General features: G+C 40.8%; 1 protein-coding gene across 1 annotated transcript; it reads right to left on the bottom strand.

Moving 5' to 3' along the window:
• Nucleotides 1-4222: 4222 nt before the first annotated feature.
• rnf26 (ring finger protein 26) lies at nucleotides 4223-7344 on the bottom strand. Its single transcript, XM_057049803.1, has one exon. It carries the CDS (start codon nucleotides 6924-6926, stop codon nucleotides 5592-5594), a length of 1335 nt encoding a protein of 444 aa, XP_056905783.1. The 5' UTR covers nucleotides 6927-7344; the 3' UTR covers nucleotides 4223-5591.
• Between the last annotated feature and the right edge of the window lie 5642 nt (nucleotides 7345-12986).

Genomic DNA, 12986 nt, shown 5'->3' with positions numbered 1-12986 from the left:
GGTGGATGCATATTTATGGTCTTAGCAGGTGTTGAATGTGTTGAATTCAACTACAGGCCACAAAGAACCCCGCAGGCATTGTCCATATTTTACTACAAGTTTTACTTTATATTGCATAAATTAATGATTGATCAAATAGCAGAATCACCTGCACACATTTAGTCACACTCACGGTCGTGAAGTGAGTCTTTAGCTCCCAAAAAAGGATTTAAGTGTTAAAAAGAAGAAAAACAAGTGAGAAAACTGTGGATGGAAGTAAGCTCCCCAGGGGTCAAGAGGTTGGGACGACATCAGCGTAATGTGTCAGGAGTCTGGTGACCTGGATGAGCTGGTGGAGGTGGGCTGTCAGACTGGAGTGACAGTCGGAAGCAACGGTCTCACACTCTGACAGCTACGTGTGACCAGCTCAGTTCTCAGGCCTGACTGAAACCAGAGACGTGCATGTGGAAGGGCAGCTTTCATCAGCCACGGGTGCCAGTTTTGCCCGGCTTTTTCTCGGACTCTGGGAGGACAAACACATCCTAGGCCCTTCTAGCCCCATTGTGCCAGGATCCTCTGGTGCCGCGGCTACAGAACACTTAATATTCTTCGTTAATGGTGACTTCCAGCAGCGACTGTATTGAATCCTAATCAGAGCACAGTCAGGGTGAAATAAACTTTTTAGATCTTAAAATGTTGCTGTATAGAGCATTATGTATGCTGAACATTTCTCTGATTCCCAGTAGAACGTCATAGAGAAAATCCTACTTATGTTCTGTACAGCAGTCTACATTAATGTATGTAAGGTATGGCTGAAAAATTTAGAGTTACCTACCTAAAAACCACATTTGACATAACATTACCTATTTGAAATGTATGCCTGGGTTTTTACTTTGAGACATATGAGAAAGTATTATTGTAATTATTATTATTATTATGATCTGTTGATCTGGGGATCCTTTTAATGCCCAAACGATCTGCACCTTTAGCGAGCTCTGTTGTTTGTCTCTCACCTATGTTTTATTGACACTTAGTTGTTTGTCAGAAACAGCAGAATATGTTTGTCTCCACGCGTCGGTGCGTCTTGTTGTCTCTGCTCAGATAAAATTACTTTACATATTTTTACTTGAAGACAGAGTGTGTCGGGTTTTCTTCTTTTTACTTGGGTGTCCGTACCTTTAATAGACAACCCTCCTTGTTTATGCCTCATTAAGTGTTGCTTAGTTGCATTTTCCAAGAAAATTCTTTTAAGGTCTATTTCAGAAAATCCCCGCTAAACAATGGAAGAAAACATTTCGCATCAGTTTTTGAGTTCCACCCCCTGAAAGTATGGCTCTGTTCTGGGGGGAAAGACAAGTTTAGGTGTAATTTTTGCGGCTGATTTTAGCAAATTAGTGGCAGAGCCGATTTGCCTGCATTCAAGAAATTGATTCTGTTTAGATTATTTAAGAAATAAAAACAAAGGCCAGCTTAAAAAGTCAAAGATTACTGCCAAAAATAAAGTGAGGCAAATATTACATCTCGTGATTACACACACACACACACACACACACACACACACACACACACACACACACACACACACACACACACACACACACATACTCAACAAAATCTAACAGTTTTTTTAAAAGGATTCTCAGGCAATTAATCGGAAGTACCGCTCGGCTCCAGTAGAGGGTAGTGCTGTACCACTGTTGAGCTGCAGAGGGCAGGAAAGAAGTCCGAAATACAAGAGCTTCATTATTAACGAACAGAACTGATCAGTAAACAGTTGGAAGTGAGAATTGGACTTAACAATTGATTCATATTTAACTACATTCTCTCGGACTGCTTAAAAAAAAAAGCATGGTGTTGCCAAAATGACAAAGGATACATTATTTTACAAGAAATTCAATTTAAGGTGGCCCATTACACTTTGAAAAATTTTGATATGCTTCTTATTTACCATACGTGTCGGGTTACTGTAATATAATAGTGCCAGAATGGGAAAGGTTGCTGCATTTTTGTGTGGATAGTATGAAAAGAGAGGAAGCCTCTCCACCCAAATGGAGCCTTGTTTTCCATCACATTCAATCAATTTAACTTTGGGAGTAGTTTCTAAGGACTTTATCAGTCTTCCAGTTTGAGAACTGTACCACATCTCTGTTGAATGGTGAAAGGTCAGGCTGCACAAGGAAAGCTATAATGAGAATTCTAACCTGATGGTTATCATCCTGCTGCCAAGTGTCAGGAGTCTCCAGCTTTAATCTGCTCCATACGTTACCAGGACATTTAGTCAAGGTTATCATGGATTATCTGGATTCATTACAACTAACTACTTGATTGCAGTTGAGGCAGGACTGGGTGAAGGCCAGTGCTAATGAGCTACCATGTCTCAGCTCTTTGTTGTACTATTACCCATAATTGCATGAAGTGAATAGTTTTTTTAAAGCCACGATGGAAGGTTATAACTCTTTATTATTCCACTGCATTATCCAGTCACATATTACGGAAGTTTACTGAAATTATTTCAACAGTTAATAAGACATTTTGTGACCAATCTCAGAACTGAGGAATTAGGATTTTATATGTAATACATTTATGTATTACATATATAAGTCTACTGCTATTTTTTCCTGTGGTTTTTAACTTTTTTCTAGTAGACTGTAGATTGCCAAATAATAGGTTTTACAAAATAAAATATACTGAGAAAACACAGTGAATATACTGTATCTCCAGTAGTAAAAACTTCCATAAGACTCAAAACTCACATTAGCAACAGCCAGTAATTAGCTTGTTCGCTGAAATTTATGTTGAAGGAATTGACACATTAGCAACACTATGTTTTTATTTCTGAAGCTTGTTTATCTTAATAAATAAAGGAAACTTTAAAAGTAAAAACAATAGAATTGTTTGTTATTCCACTCAATAAATAAAAACATCAAATTAAATGTTACATTTAAAATGATGGGTAAATGTTTTTCAACCCCTAAATTTCATGAAATGTTGTTCTTTCTTAAATCCTAATTATGGTTGTCAAGTCAATTTGGACGCTATCGTAAATAAATACTTTGCTGCGGCCTTTACCTCAACAATTCCCTATTGTTCATGGAGAGGTCAGAGGTCAGGGTCAACCTGGGCTCATCTGTGTGTCTGTGATGTGCTGGGAGGATGGAGTGTGTGATGACATCTGCAGTTTTTTCCTGCCTGTTTAGATGCAAAGATGACTGTACACATTTCAGAAAAGATGCAAAAGTCAAGAATCTTAGAAGACATAAACAAAGAATAAAGAACTGGCGAGAGAAGCAGAATCTGACATTTTCCCACACTGCACCAGGAGCGCAACCCGCAGTTTGAAGAGGAAGAGGTCGAATCCCTGGAGCCGTCAACTCTCCTTGGGTTTACTCTTTCCTGTTCTTCCTCTGACACCAAACTTCCTCCCTTCTGTTAACACCATCTTCATTCGCGGCTGAAGCGTAAACAGCGTCAAGGTTCAATTCCAGTCAGGAGACCAGAAACAAGCCCCACTTTGTTTTCAGAGGGTGTTTGTTTGCTCACACCTCCGGGCGGTGAGATACATAACTCCCCTTCTCCCCCAATTCAAGAGAAAAATTCATTATTAATTCTGGTGATGATGTCATCTTACATCAGCAGTTTTTTTTTGCCTGCTCTATTTTTAGAAAAAACTTTGAGATGGGAACGAAGCTGGAAACCGTAAAAGTCCCGCATGAATATGAGGGGTCCACTCCAGTAACCCTGCAGCCCCCAACCCAGTTTGGAAGAAATGACAGTACTCAGCTATTTTATCAAGCGTGCATATTTCCTACTGCTGCAGTAAAAATAGCTGCTGTGCTGATAAGATTAGACCCACATTTACAGCAGACATACGGTGATTAAAAGGTTGAGATGAAAACTGCTTAACCCTGAATTAAGAGGAACAGCTGAGAAAATGGACAACCACGGGAGGAATGTGTTTGTTCCTCAACTGATCTATTTTAGGAGTTTTTTGAGGCTGTTTTTCACTCCCTTCATCAGTGCTTGAATCACATGGGTGTCCCGTTTCTGCCTTCATCTTCCAAGTTTTCATTTCTAACAGCTTCATGCTCAGCCAGAACCTTAACTTTTCTTGAAAAAGGTCACAAAAATTGGAAACTCATAGTTCATTTTTTGCTACAACATCCATGGATAAGATTGTGTGTGTTATATGAAATCTAATATACACTTCTGCCCTGCCAACACCAACAGTGGCCACACATCGAACTGATGAAGATTAAAGACTGATGTCTTGTTTTATTGTGAACAAAAGTTTTGGCAACCACAGAAGGTTACTAAAAAAATCCATTCACATTTTCCAAACCGATCTTATGTACAAGTGTTTAACACCATGGTCAATATTGTGTAAGGTAAAGAAACACTGATAGAGAATAACAACAATGAGGGCATCTGAAAGATAAAACAGGCCACTGTCGCATCGGTACCCTGTAAACGTTGAACTCTGATCAATACTGCAGCGTCAGCGGCAACCACTGAGAAAACATCGAATTATATTGCAACACCTTATTAGTTTATGGTCCTTTTAAACACCAAAATCAATGATGTATCGCAGTGACAGAAGAAAGGAAAAGCCATTTCTGGATTATAATCTAGTGTTGACTGTCATATGCATCTGTTGGAAGACTGGAAGACTATGAATAGAGCAAATCAATTGAATAAAGCTGGCGTTTTAGCTTGACAGGAAACACAGAATCCACTTTTCATGACTACAGAAAAGATTTTTTATCCCTTTGTTCAAGCACAAAAGGTAAAACATTTCAATCACAAAGCAGATACTGCATATGCGTAGAAAACAGTATAAAACACATGGTCATGGACACGGCATGCATGGAATCAGGTTTATATGCATTAAAGCACATTGTACATTCAAGTTTTCTTCACAGTTTAGTGTACCCAACAAACAATTTTAAGACAAAAGCGGTTGTAAACATTTCAGCATCAGGGATGGCACTAATGGTTTCCCATGGCAACCAGACCTGAGACTAAGCACTGCAATACTAGAATAACAGAGTTCAACTTGCATCCTAAATCCAATCAACTGATGAACCTTATACAAAACCTAAGAGAGAATTGGGAATTTTTCCAGTGTCCCATTGTTGGAAGTTCCATAATGCATTGGGCACGGAGAGGCAGCTCCTTCATAACACTAAGCTAAATGTAGCTAGCTGTACACATGTGTTATTTCTTAGAACATCTGGAGCCTGTGGAACAGAACATCAGCACATTTTCCCCTCTGTACTGATCCCCAACCAAGGTGCACATGTTTGAAATCTGAACTGCCGAACTCTGGTAATATTCCCATTTTTCAAACTGGCACAAAAAAAATCTCCATTCTGATCAAAAATGTGAAGGACTGAGGTCATCTTTTAAAAACTTAAAACTACGGAATTGTGACAGAATTTTAAAATTTTTTTCAGATGGAATTTTTTTTTTTATGGCATTCAACTGTGTGATTGTTTTACATCCTAACAGCAAAAAAAAAACAACCAAAAAAACAACAAACAAAACAAACCATAAGATTACCAGAAACATCAGTTAGTATTCCTACATAAAATCTTGGGTCTCATCCGCTCCCCTTACAGATATACGTCCATAGTGTTCAGGATCATGTGTCGACAGAGCGGGCAGTTCTGCTGGTACAACGGCTGCCTCAAGAGAATGTTTGTGCAGCCTCTGCACAGGCAGAGGTGTCTGCAGGGCAGCAGCACCACCGTCTTGTTGGAGTCCTGACAGATAACACACTTCTTTCTGTCTTCCTGCTCCTTCAACAGCGTCAGTAGATTCTCAGCAGGGACAGGAGGTTTACTGCCAAGACCTGTTGATAACTGCTCATTTTCTGGTCTGACTCTGCTTGATGAGGGCACCTCTAGATGGGCAGGCTCTCCCGCTCTCCCATCTGGTGGGTCCCGCCTCTGATCCCCAGGGTCTCCATCACCGTGGGCACGGTGGTCCTGGTGGTACCATGCCCTCCAAGCCAGACTGAGCTGGCTGCTGAGCTGCGTGCGGAGTCGAGACAAGTGCTGCCAGAGTCTCTGCTCCAACAAATAGAGGTGATGGAGGATCCTGGGCAGATGCTGCAAGGCTGCAGAGAGAACATATGAAGTGGCTGAAGCGAAGGCACTGAGGGCCAAATAGAGTCGGCGAATGGCAGTGTAGGAAAAGATGTAATCCACTGTACGCAGCGCAACGTTTCGGGTCAGCTCTGGATTCAGGTAAGCGGTGGTAGTCAGAGCAATTGTGACAGTGAGGAGGAGTCCATAGATGTTCAATATGAAGATACTAATAAACATGTGAACCAGTGAGACCAAGAAGTCCAACACCATTTTACACGGTGACCACAGAAGCACCGAGGTCCCAACCAGGCTGCTATACAGACAGGTGAGGCACGTCAGTGTGAGCTCCAGCACTTTCTGTAGTGGGCAGGAGACAGTCTGCAGCACGCTGACCGCCACCACATAAGCATTCTGAGTTGCAATGAGCACAAAGTTGACAACAGTGTTGGTGAAATAGACAATCAAGCTGACAACAATGCCACAACCCTCCAGGACTGACAGAAGACCTCGACACAGATGCTCCTTACCACGAAGGAGGACATGCATGGTAAGGTATCCCATCATCTTCAGGCTCTCCAGTAACCCTTCCAGAACCAGTACTATACTGCCCAGCATGGTGACAGTCCCTTGGGCTACATTTGAAGTTGATTCTGCTAAGGATATTACCCCAAATACAAGAAAGTTGCCCAGTTCCGTCAGTGACGTAAGGAACAGGTTGGGAAGGCATATTATAAAGGTAATGACTCCCACGACAGTCCGCATTACTGTATGAACGATGATAAAATTAAGGTCCAGCAGCAAGCAGATGGCGTCCAAACATCTGCTTACAGTGGATATTACAAGATTCAACAAACCCATGGTGTCCTTTAATGTACTCTCAGATTGACTCGGAGGCAAAGTCCACGTCTTGTTTTTCAGACGAATTCACACGATTGCTACATTTTCTCAGATTTGTTATTTGTCACGTATTCCCCAAACCACAACACTCTTTCTTTTCGTGACAAATGCAGCACATTTCCTTGCGTTTATGCGCGTGAGCTCTCGAGCTAACACATACTACAGAGTCGGATGTAGAAATTCAAATAGCAGCGCACTTCCGCTTGTCTTCCGGCTTTCGTTTTGGTATTTCGTTCAGAATTTCATTCCGACGTTTTCCGTTACAGAAGCAAAAAATATCCCATTCGCAAACTACAGAAAGCAATTAGTAAGGATGGATAAAAAAATAGTAATAAGCTAGATATATTTATGAGCCTCAAAGTCGCCATTTTTGTTGTGATGTCAGCTGACACAGGAAGTTCCGGTTAGTTAACGGATTCATTTTTTTCAACAACTTTATTGGCAAATTAATATGTTTATACAAAATGTAAAGAGGCAATGGGCTTACAATTGATAGGGTGGTATTACAATAAAACAATGCATACAAAACTGTGTATTATAGTGTAAGTTTCTGAAGTAGTTTTTTTCTGAATTGCTTATATGATGACAAAATGACATGTGTATTTGTGAATGTAACTATATGTTGGCACATGACCTTCACAGCATCTTAAAGGTTTTGTATTTTATACAATCACAATACTAATTCTTGCACTAATCTCTCCCATTACCTCATCTGCTTTAGTGACAATGAAATACACACACTCCAGAACCCTGAACAACATCAACAGCATTTCCTTCCTTTCCATGTGAGCCGTTCAGAGCATTTTTCTTTCCCTGCTGAAGGGAGTCCTTCCTGATACAATCATGGGAAATCCTGTTCCGAACATTTGGCCATTTGACAAACAGTTCCGTATTTAATGACACAATTTAGATGTTTTTGACTATACCAAGAATTTACAGTATAAAAGGCTATGTGCATTATTTAATCTCCAGTACAGAGCTTTGAGATCTTCTCCCTTTATTGAACCTGAACGCTGTTCTGGAACAGTAAGTCAGTTATTTTGTTTGTATTCTATTCAACAGATATTTCCTGAGTTTCAAAAAAGTTCAGTAGAGTGATATACCATAAAGACTCTCTCAGAGATTCTTTCTCTTGTATTTGCGTTTAATGGATTTTATGCTATTACCAGTTTTGTTACCTAGTTTTCTATTTTGATTTTGTGCTGTTGGATTTCTTAGAAGCATGAAGAGAATATCTCTGCTGCATATGCAGAACACCTGGCCCAGTTTGGATTTAAGTCAGGTGTGCAGAAGTATTTAAAGTACCAGTTTGATTAGCCCATGGGAGCCTGGCTGAGACATTTTATTATGCACAACTTCAGTCCAACTAACATGCACTTAAGCAAACTTGTTGTGAGACAGACTGCTGTATAAGTACGTATATTTTAAAAATGAATTCAAATCCACACTTAGCTTTGGTCAGACTTATTCCCATATAAAGAAATCTGCTCTAGTAAAATACAATACCAGGGCAGTAGGTGGCGCTTTAACTTTTCTGTTTATATTTTTATATATGATTATAAATATGAAATTACCTAAAATGTTTTTCGGTTTGGAAAAGTCAAAATCCATTTATTTCACCACATTGGAATAATCAGCCAGGGCATCACAATCTACAAAATGATGTAGATTATGGGCACAGGGTATAAAAATGAAAAGCCAACAATTTTTGTGTGGATGGTGTGAAAATACTGCTGTCATCACGTTCAATCAACAGTCAAGCGAGTAACCAGAAGGCATCTGTGCAGCTGAGACAAAGACTTAACATCAGCCAGCTGTCACCCACGCAACTCCATCTTAACCTTTAAAGGCAAACAACCTCAAACCTGAAGAATTGTGTGTGTGTGTGTGTGTGTTGGGGAATCCATACAGGGAACTTGCACAGGATGAGACAGAGACAACAGGATAAAACCAGACCCTTGATCTGTGATGGATGACTGGTTTGTGGAATTTGGCCTTCTCACCCGCTGGGGTAATTTCCATCCTATAGTAAAATGCGGCAGTCGAAACCGCCCTTGTGCCTCTTTGTTGCATCTTCCCCTCAAAAAAACATCTGTGCCACCATCTATAGTGCTGATCCTTTCACAGTCAAGCATATTTGACAGCCGCGCTTCAATAAACCCACTTGAATCTGTGTAAAATTTTCAAAGTGACGATTCACTAACTACCCAGCATCCTTGTAATTGAGACTCCAGGATGTTCAGCATGTTCCCAGGTTTCTGGGGTTATTTTGGGAATTAAGAGTTTAGATTCTACTAATCAGTGCTGATATTGGCTTCTTTCCAGCACCCTGGACTTACAAATTGAAGCTCAGAGGGAGTGTGTTTTTGTGTGCACGCGCATGTGTGTGTGTGTGTGTGTGTGTGTGTGTGTGTGTGTGTGTACACAAATAAGGAAAAGGACAGGGGTGTAGGCGGTGGACCAGAAGCTTCTATGGGAACACACAAACTCCAAACAGGAGAAAACCACTAGAGTGCAGACTGGGCGAGACCCCGAGCAGGACCCCACATTCCTTCAGATTCTTTCGCCTGAAGCCTGACAGAGGATGTCTGGTGGCTCGGCGAGACCAAAAGTGTTGGTGATGGGGTGGATGTGGAGACACGGTGATGATCTCACCGACTAAAAGACAATACACATGACGTAGAGCACGGAAGTTTCCTTGCTGGGACATTCCTGCTCTTCACAATTGTCTTCTCAGAACCGTGTCTGAGCATCTGCAGGATGTTCCTGCTGTTGCAGTCACTTCCTGCTTCATGAGTCACGCTCATCTGAATGGCTTACGCAGATCCTTTTGGATGGAAATCAATAGTGTTGCTTTATATATATGAAATTGGGGGAAAAAAATCCATGTCCAATGAGGTGGGACACTAAATGTTCTACTGTAAACATCTTATTTGATTAATAAAAGTGAAAAACAAGATGAAACTTCTGACATTCTAGGTTAAAGATTGAATGACGTGACTAAAACTAATCAAAATAATCCAAAACTGGTTAAAAAAAAGGTTTTGCTGAAAAATATTTTTGGCATTTGTAGAAATGTGGCCAAAAGTCAATGCATGTGTTATATTTATCTAATTAAACGGAAAATATTTTTTCTTGCGAAATATTTGTTTCCCTCAGTGATAAAAGCCCTTTTGAGATCATTTGATGTAATACAACCTAAAGTCATGCGGCTAGTATTTCATTTTCCATTGAAAGTTCATGGATGTATCAATTGTGATTAATGACCTTTAACTTGTGCTATAATCACCATGGAGATGCTGTGATTAACTCTCAGACCATGTTGCTGCCATCAAAGTGCCTCTTTGTCAAACCCTCGGCCGATGTGACGTAACTTTGCAAAAATTCTAATTTCTCTCCCACTCTTCCCCGGGAGCCCCCTCCTCACCATAAGTGCATGCTCTAAAGCCCCCCTACCCCACCATCCTTTGAACAATAGTGGTCTGTCGTGACTGGCAGACTTTGCTCTGAAACATCTCGATCTCAGCTTTGGCCTCTGTGACTTGGAAAGAATGACTTCTTTTCCTCTTTCCTTCCTTCAGGCCTTCCTCAGTTTCACGAGCAGCCCTGGTGAGACAGACGCAAGTCGTGCGAATGCATCAGTCATCTAGGCGGAGCAGCTGGATTTGGGCATCAGGAGTGGAAATCTCAAACACTAAAAGTTTAATGGTGCAAAATACGCTTATCGGAATGTTGTGTGAGCGCTGACATCAGAAAATAATCAAATTGTGGCACGTAAATATGCATCACCTCATTCAGTTAGATGAGAAATTAAAAATAATGTACATTATTTCAAATGAAAGGTTCTTATATTGATGGGAGTGAAAAGTGTGTTGTCAAGGAACAACTCCGGCATTAAAGGAGCCATTAAGCTTCGATGTTCTGCTGTATCTGGGAACTCTATGCAGGAGGTTTGGCACCTTTAGTGGTTTGATTTTTATTCTTTATTCAGTCAGTCAATGAAAACTCTTCCACTGAATATCCTGTACAGATGGATTCTATTCAGTGGGAGAAATAAGGACATTGGTGTGGTTTGCTAGCTCTCAGTCACAGCTACGTTGTAACACTTTTGAGAACAAAGTGTACTCTGGTACCTCTACACACCAAAATGTCAAAAAGTTGGTGAAGGATTAACACTGGTTAACACCAGCATTATTATAAACTATATAATCTTAATAAATCTAAATAAGAACAAATGGCTTTGAATGCTATCTCCATATTTGGAAATATTCCATAAAAATCTAAAAGAACTTTTCACACAAATCTGTCAAATGCACATTGAATGGGGTCAAACAATAGCAGTTGTTTCCCTTTTCTCTGTGGCAACACAGCAAGGAAGTCCTATTCCTTCAATGCAATTAACACAGTGCAGCAGCTGTTAGAGAAAGATATTGGGATGTGTTATTGGAATAAGCCTCACATTTCCATCCAAACAGAACAACAACCAGTCTGTTGGCTTTGACATGGAAGGAAAAACAGCTCTCCACCGGTATCTACTCAGCAGAGGATGCTCCCAAACCAAACATCAGCAGGCACAGTTTCTTGTTTCTCTTCTGCTGTGTGTTGAACATCCACTTTCTGACATATATAATCTATAAAGGTCCTTGTAGGTCGCTAAATGCACGTAAATGAGTGTGAGAAAAGACATGTTTGCTTTGCTGAGCACAGCTTAGCAATGCTGGTTAAGAGATTTAAAGTCCTGTGAAAGCCCACATCGCGATTCATTCCCCACTTTCTTTCTTTATGAAACCCTCTTTCGTTTTACTGACCTCCGCCACCCAGGAAGATTGGCAAAAAAATATCATATTGACAGAAACTCCCCCAAACTCTCTCATGGCTGGGTTATTTAGCTGCCAGCATATGAAAACAAATAAAACCCATCTTTTTAAAAACACACGGTCTGAGAGAAAATGACCGTGTCCTTGACCCACAGTCTTGATCCAGCCCTGATTAAAAGATGAACAACAAACAAATTAACCTTCAACTTTAATGTTGCATTTACAATTATTTGAAATCAAAATATTGTGTAAAGGCCAAAGAAAATTAAACTCCTATAAAAAACCCTTTTGGGAAAGAATGAGGGTGGGTTTCCTACGGGACAGATGTGCGACAGATGCAGAGGGTTCTCGGTTCCCAGTGCGGACAAAACATGGAAGGTGTTCTGGTAGTAGGGGAAGGTACCAGAACACCTTCAGAGCAGTGCCAAGGTACCATTGAGCAAGGTACTGCACCCACAAATGCTCACATAAGCCCCTGTGATGAAGTGGGGACTCATCCAGGGGTGGGCCCTGCCTTCACCCATATGTGCACCCTCCCTGTGATCCAGAAAGGGATAAAGTGGAAGGAGGGATGAAGAAGAAGGGATAATGAAGAAGGTGCCTCAAATGATGGAAAAGAAGTCCATGGGCCCAGCTGCATCTTCAAAGGTCCTCATATGGGACTCTGGGCGACCTGACCTTCAGATCTTTATAAACCAGGTCAGATGGAAAAGGACGACTATCCTCCTCGTATTTAGCTCCACATTCACCCTCAGGTCTTCAGAGGTTGCGTTTGATGCAACAGGTGGGGGCTGGTTTGCTGCTCATCCCGTGGTCTCAGAATCATGTTGATTCAGGCTGCACACACTCTGCTAAATAAATCTTTAGATTCTGCCAGCCGCACACACACACACACACACACACACACACACACACCACACACACACACACCACACACACACACACACGTGTGTTTCTGCACCATTCCCTATTATGGCATTGTCCCTTTCATCCTGGTCTACTCACCAGATTCACAAATGATGCTTTACTTCAGCCAGTAAAAGTATTTATAAAAGATTAAAAGCTTTTAACAGCTGATGCACATATGGAAGAGTGAGATCTTTAACACACCTAGAGACACATCAGTGAGATCTTAAACACACGTCACCAAGACACACGAGATGAGATGAGACAAAAACACCATCTTCTACCGTCTTGTATCTTT

The sequence above is a fragment of the Takifugu flavidus genome, chromosome 12 (genome assembly GCF_003711565.1).
Source record: "Takifugu flavidus isolate HTHZ2018 chromosome 12, ASM371156v2, whole genome shotgun sequence".
Taxonomy (NCBI): domain Eukaryota; kingdom Metazoa; phylum Chordata; class Actinopteri; order Tetraodontiformes; family Tetraodontidae; genus Takifugu; species Takifugu flavidus.
The sequence above is the reverse complement of the archived record's forward strand: the minus strand, read 5'-3'. Positions and strand labels throughout refer to the sequence as shown.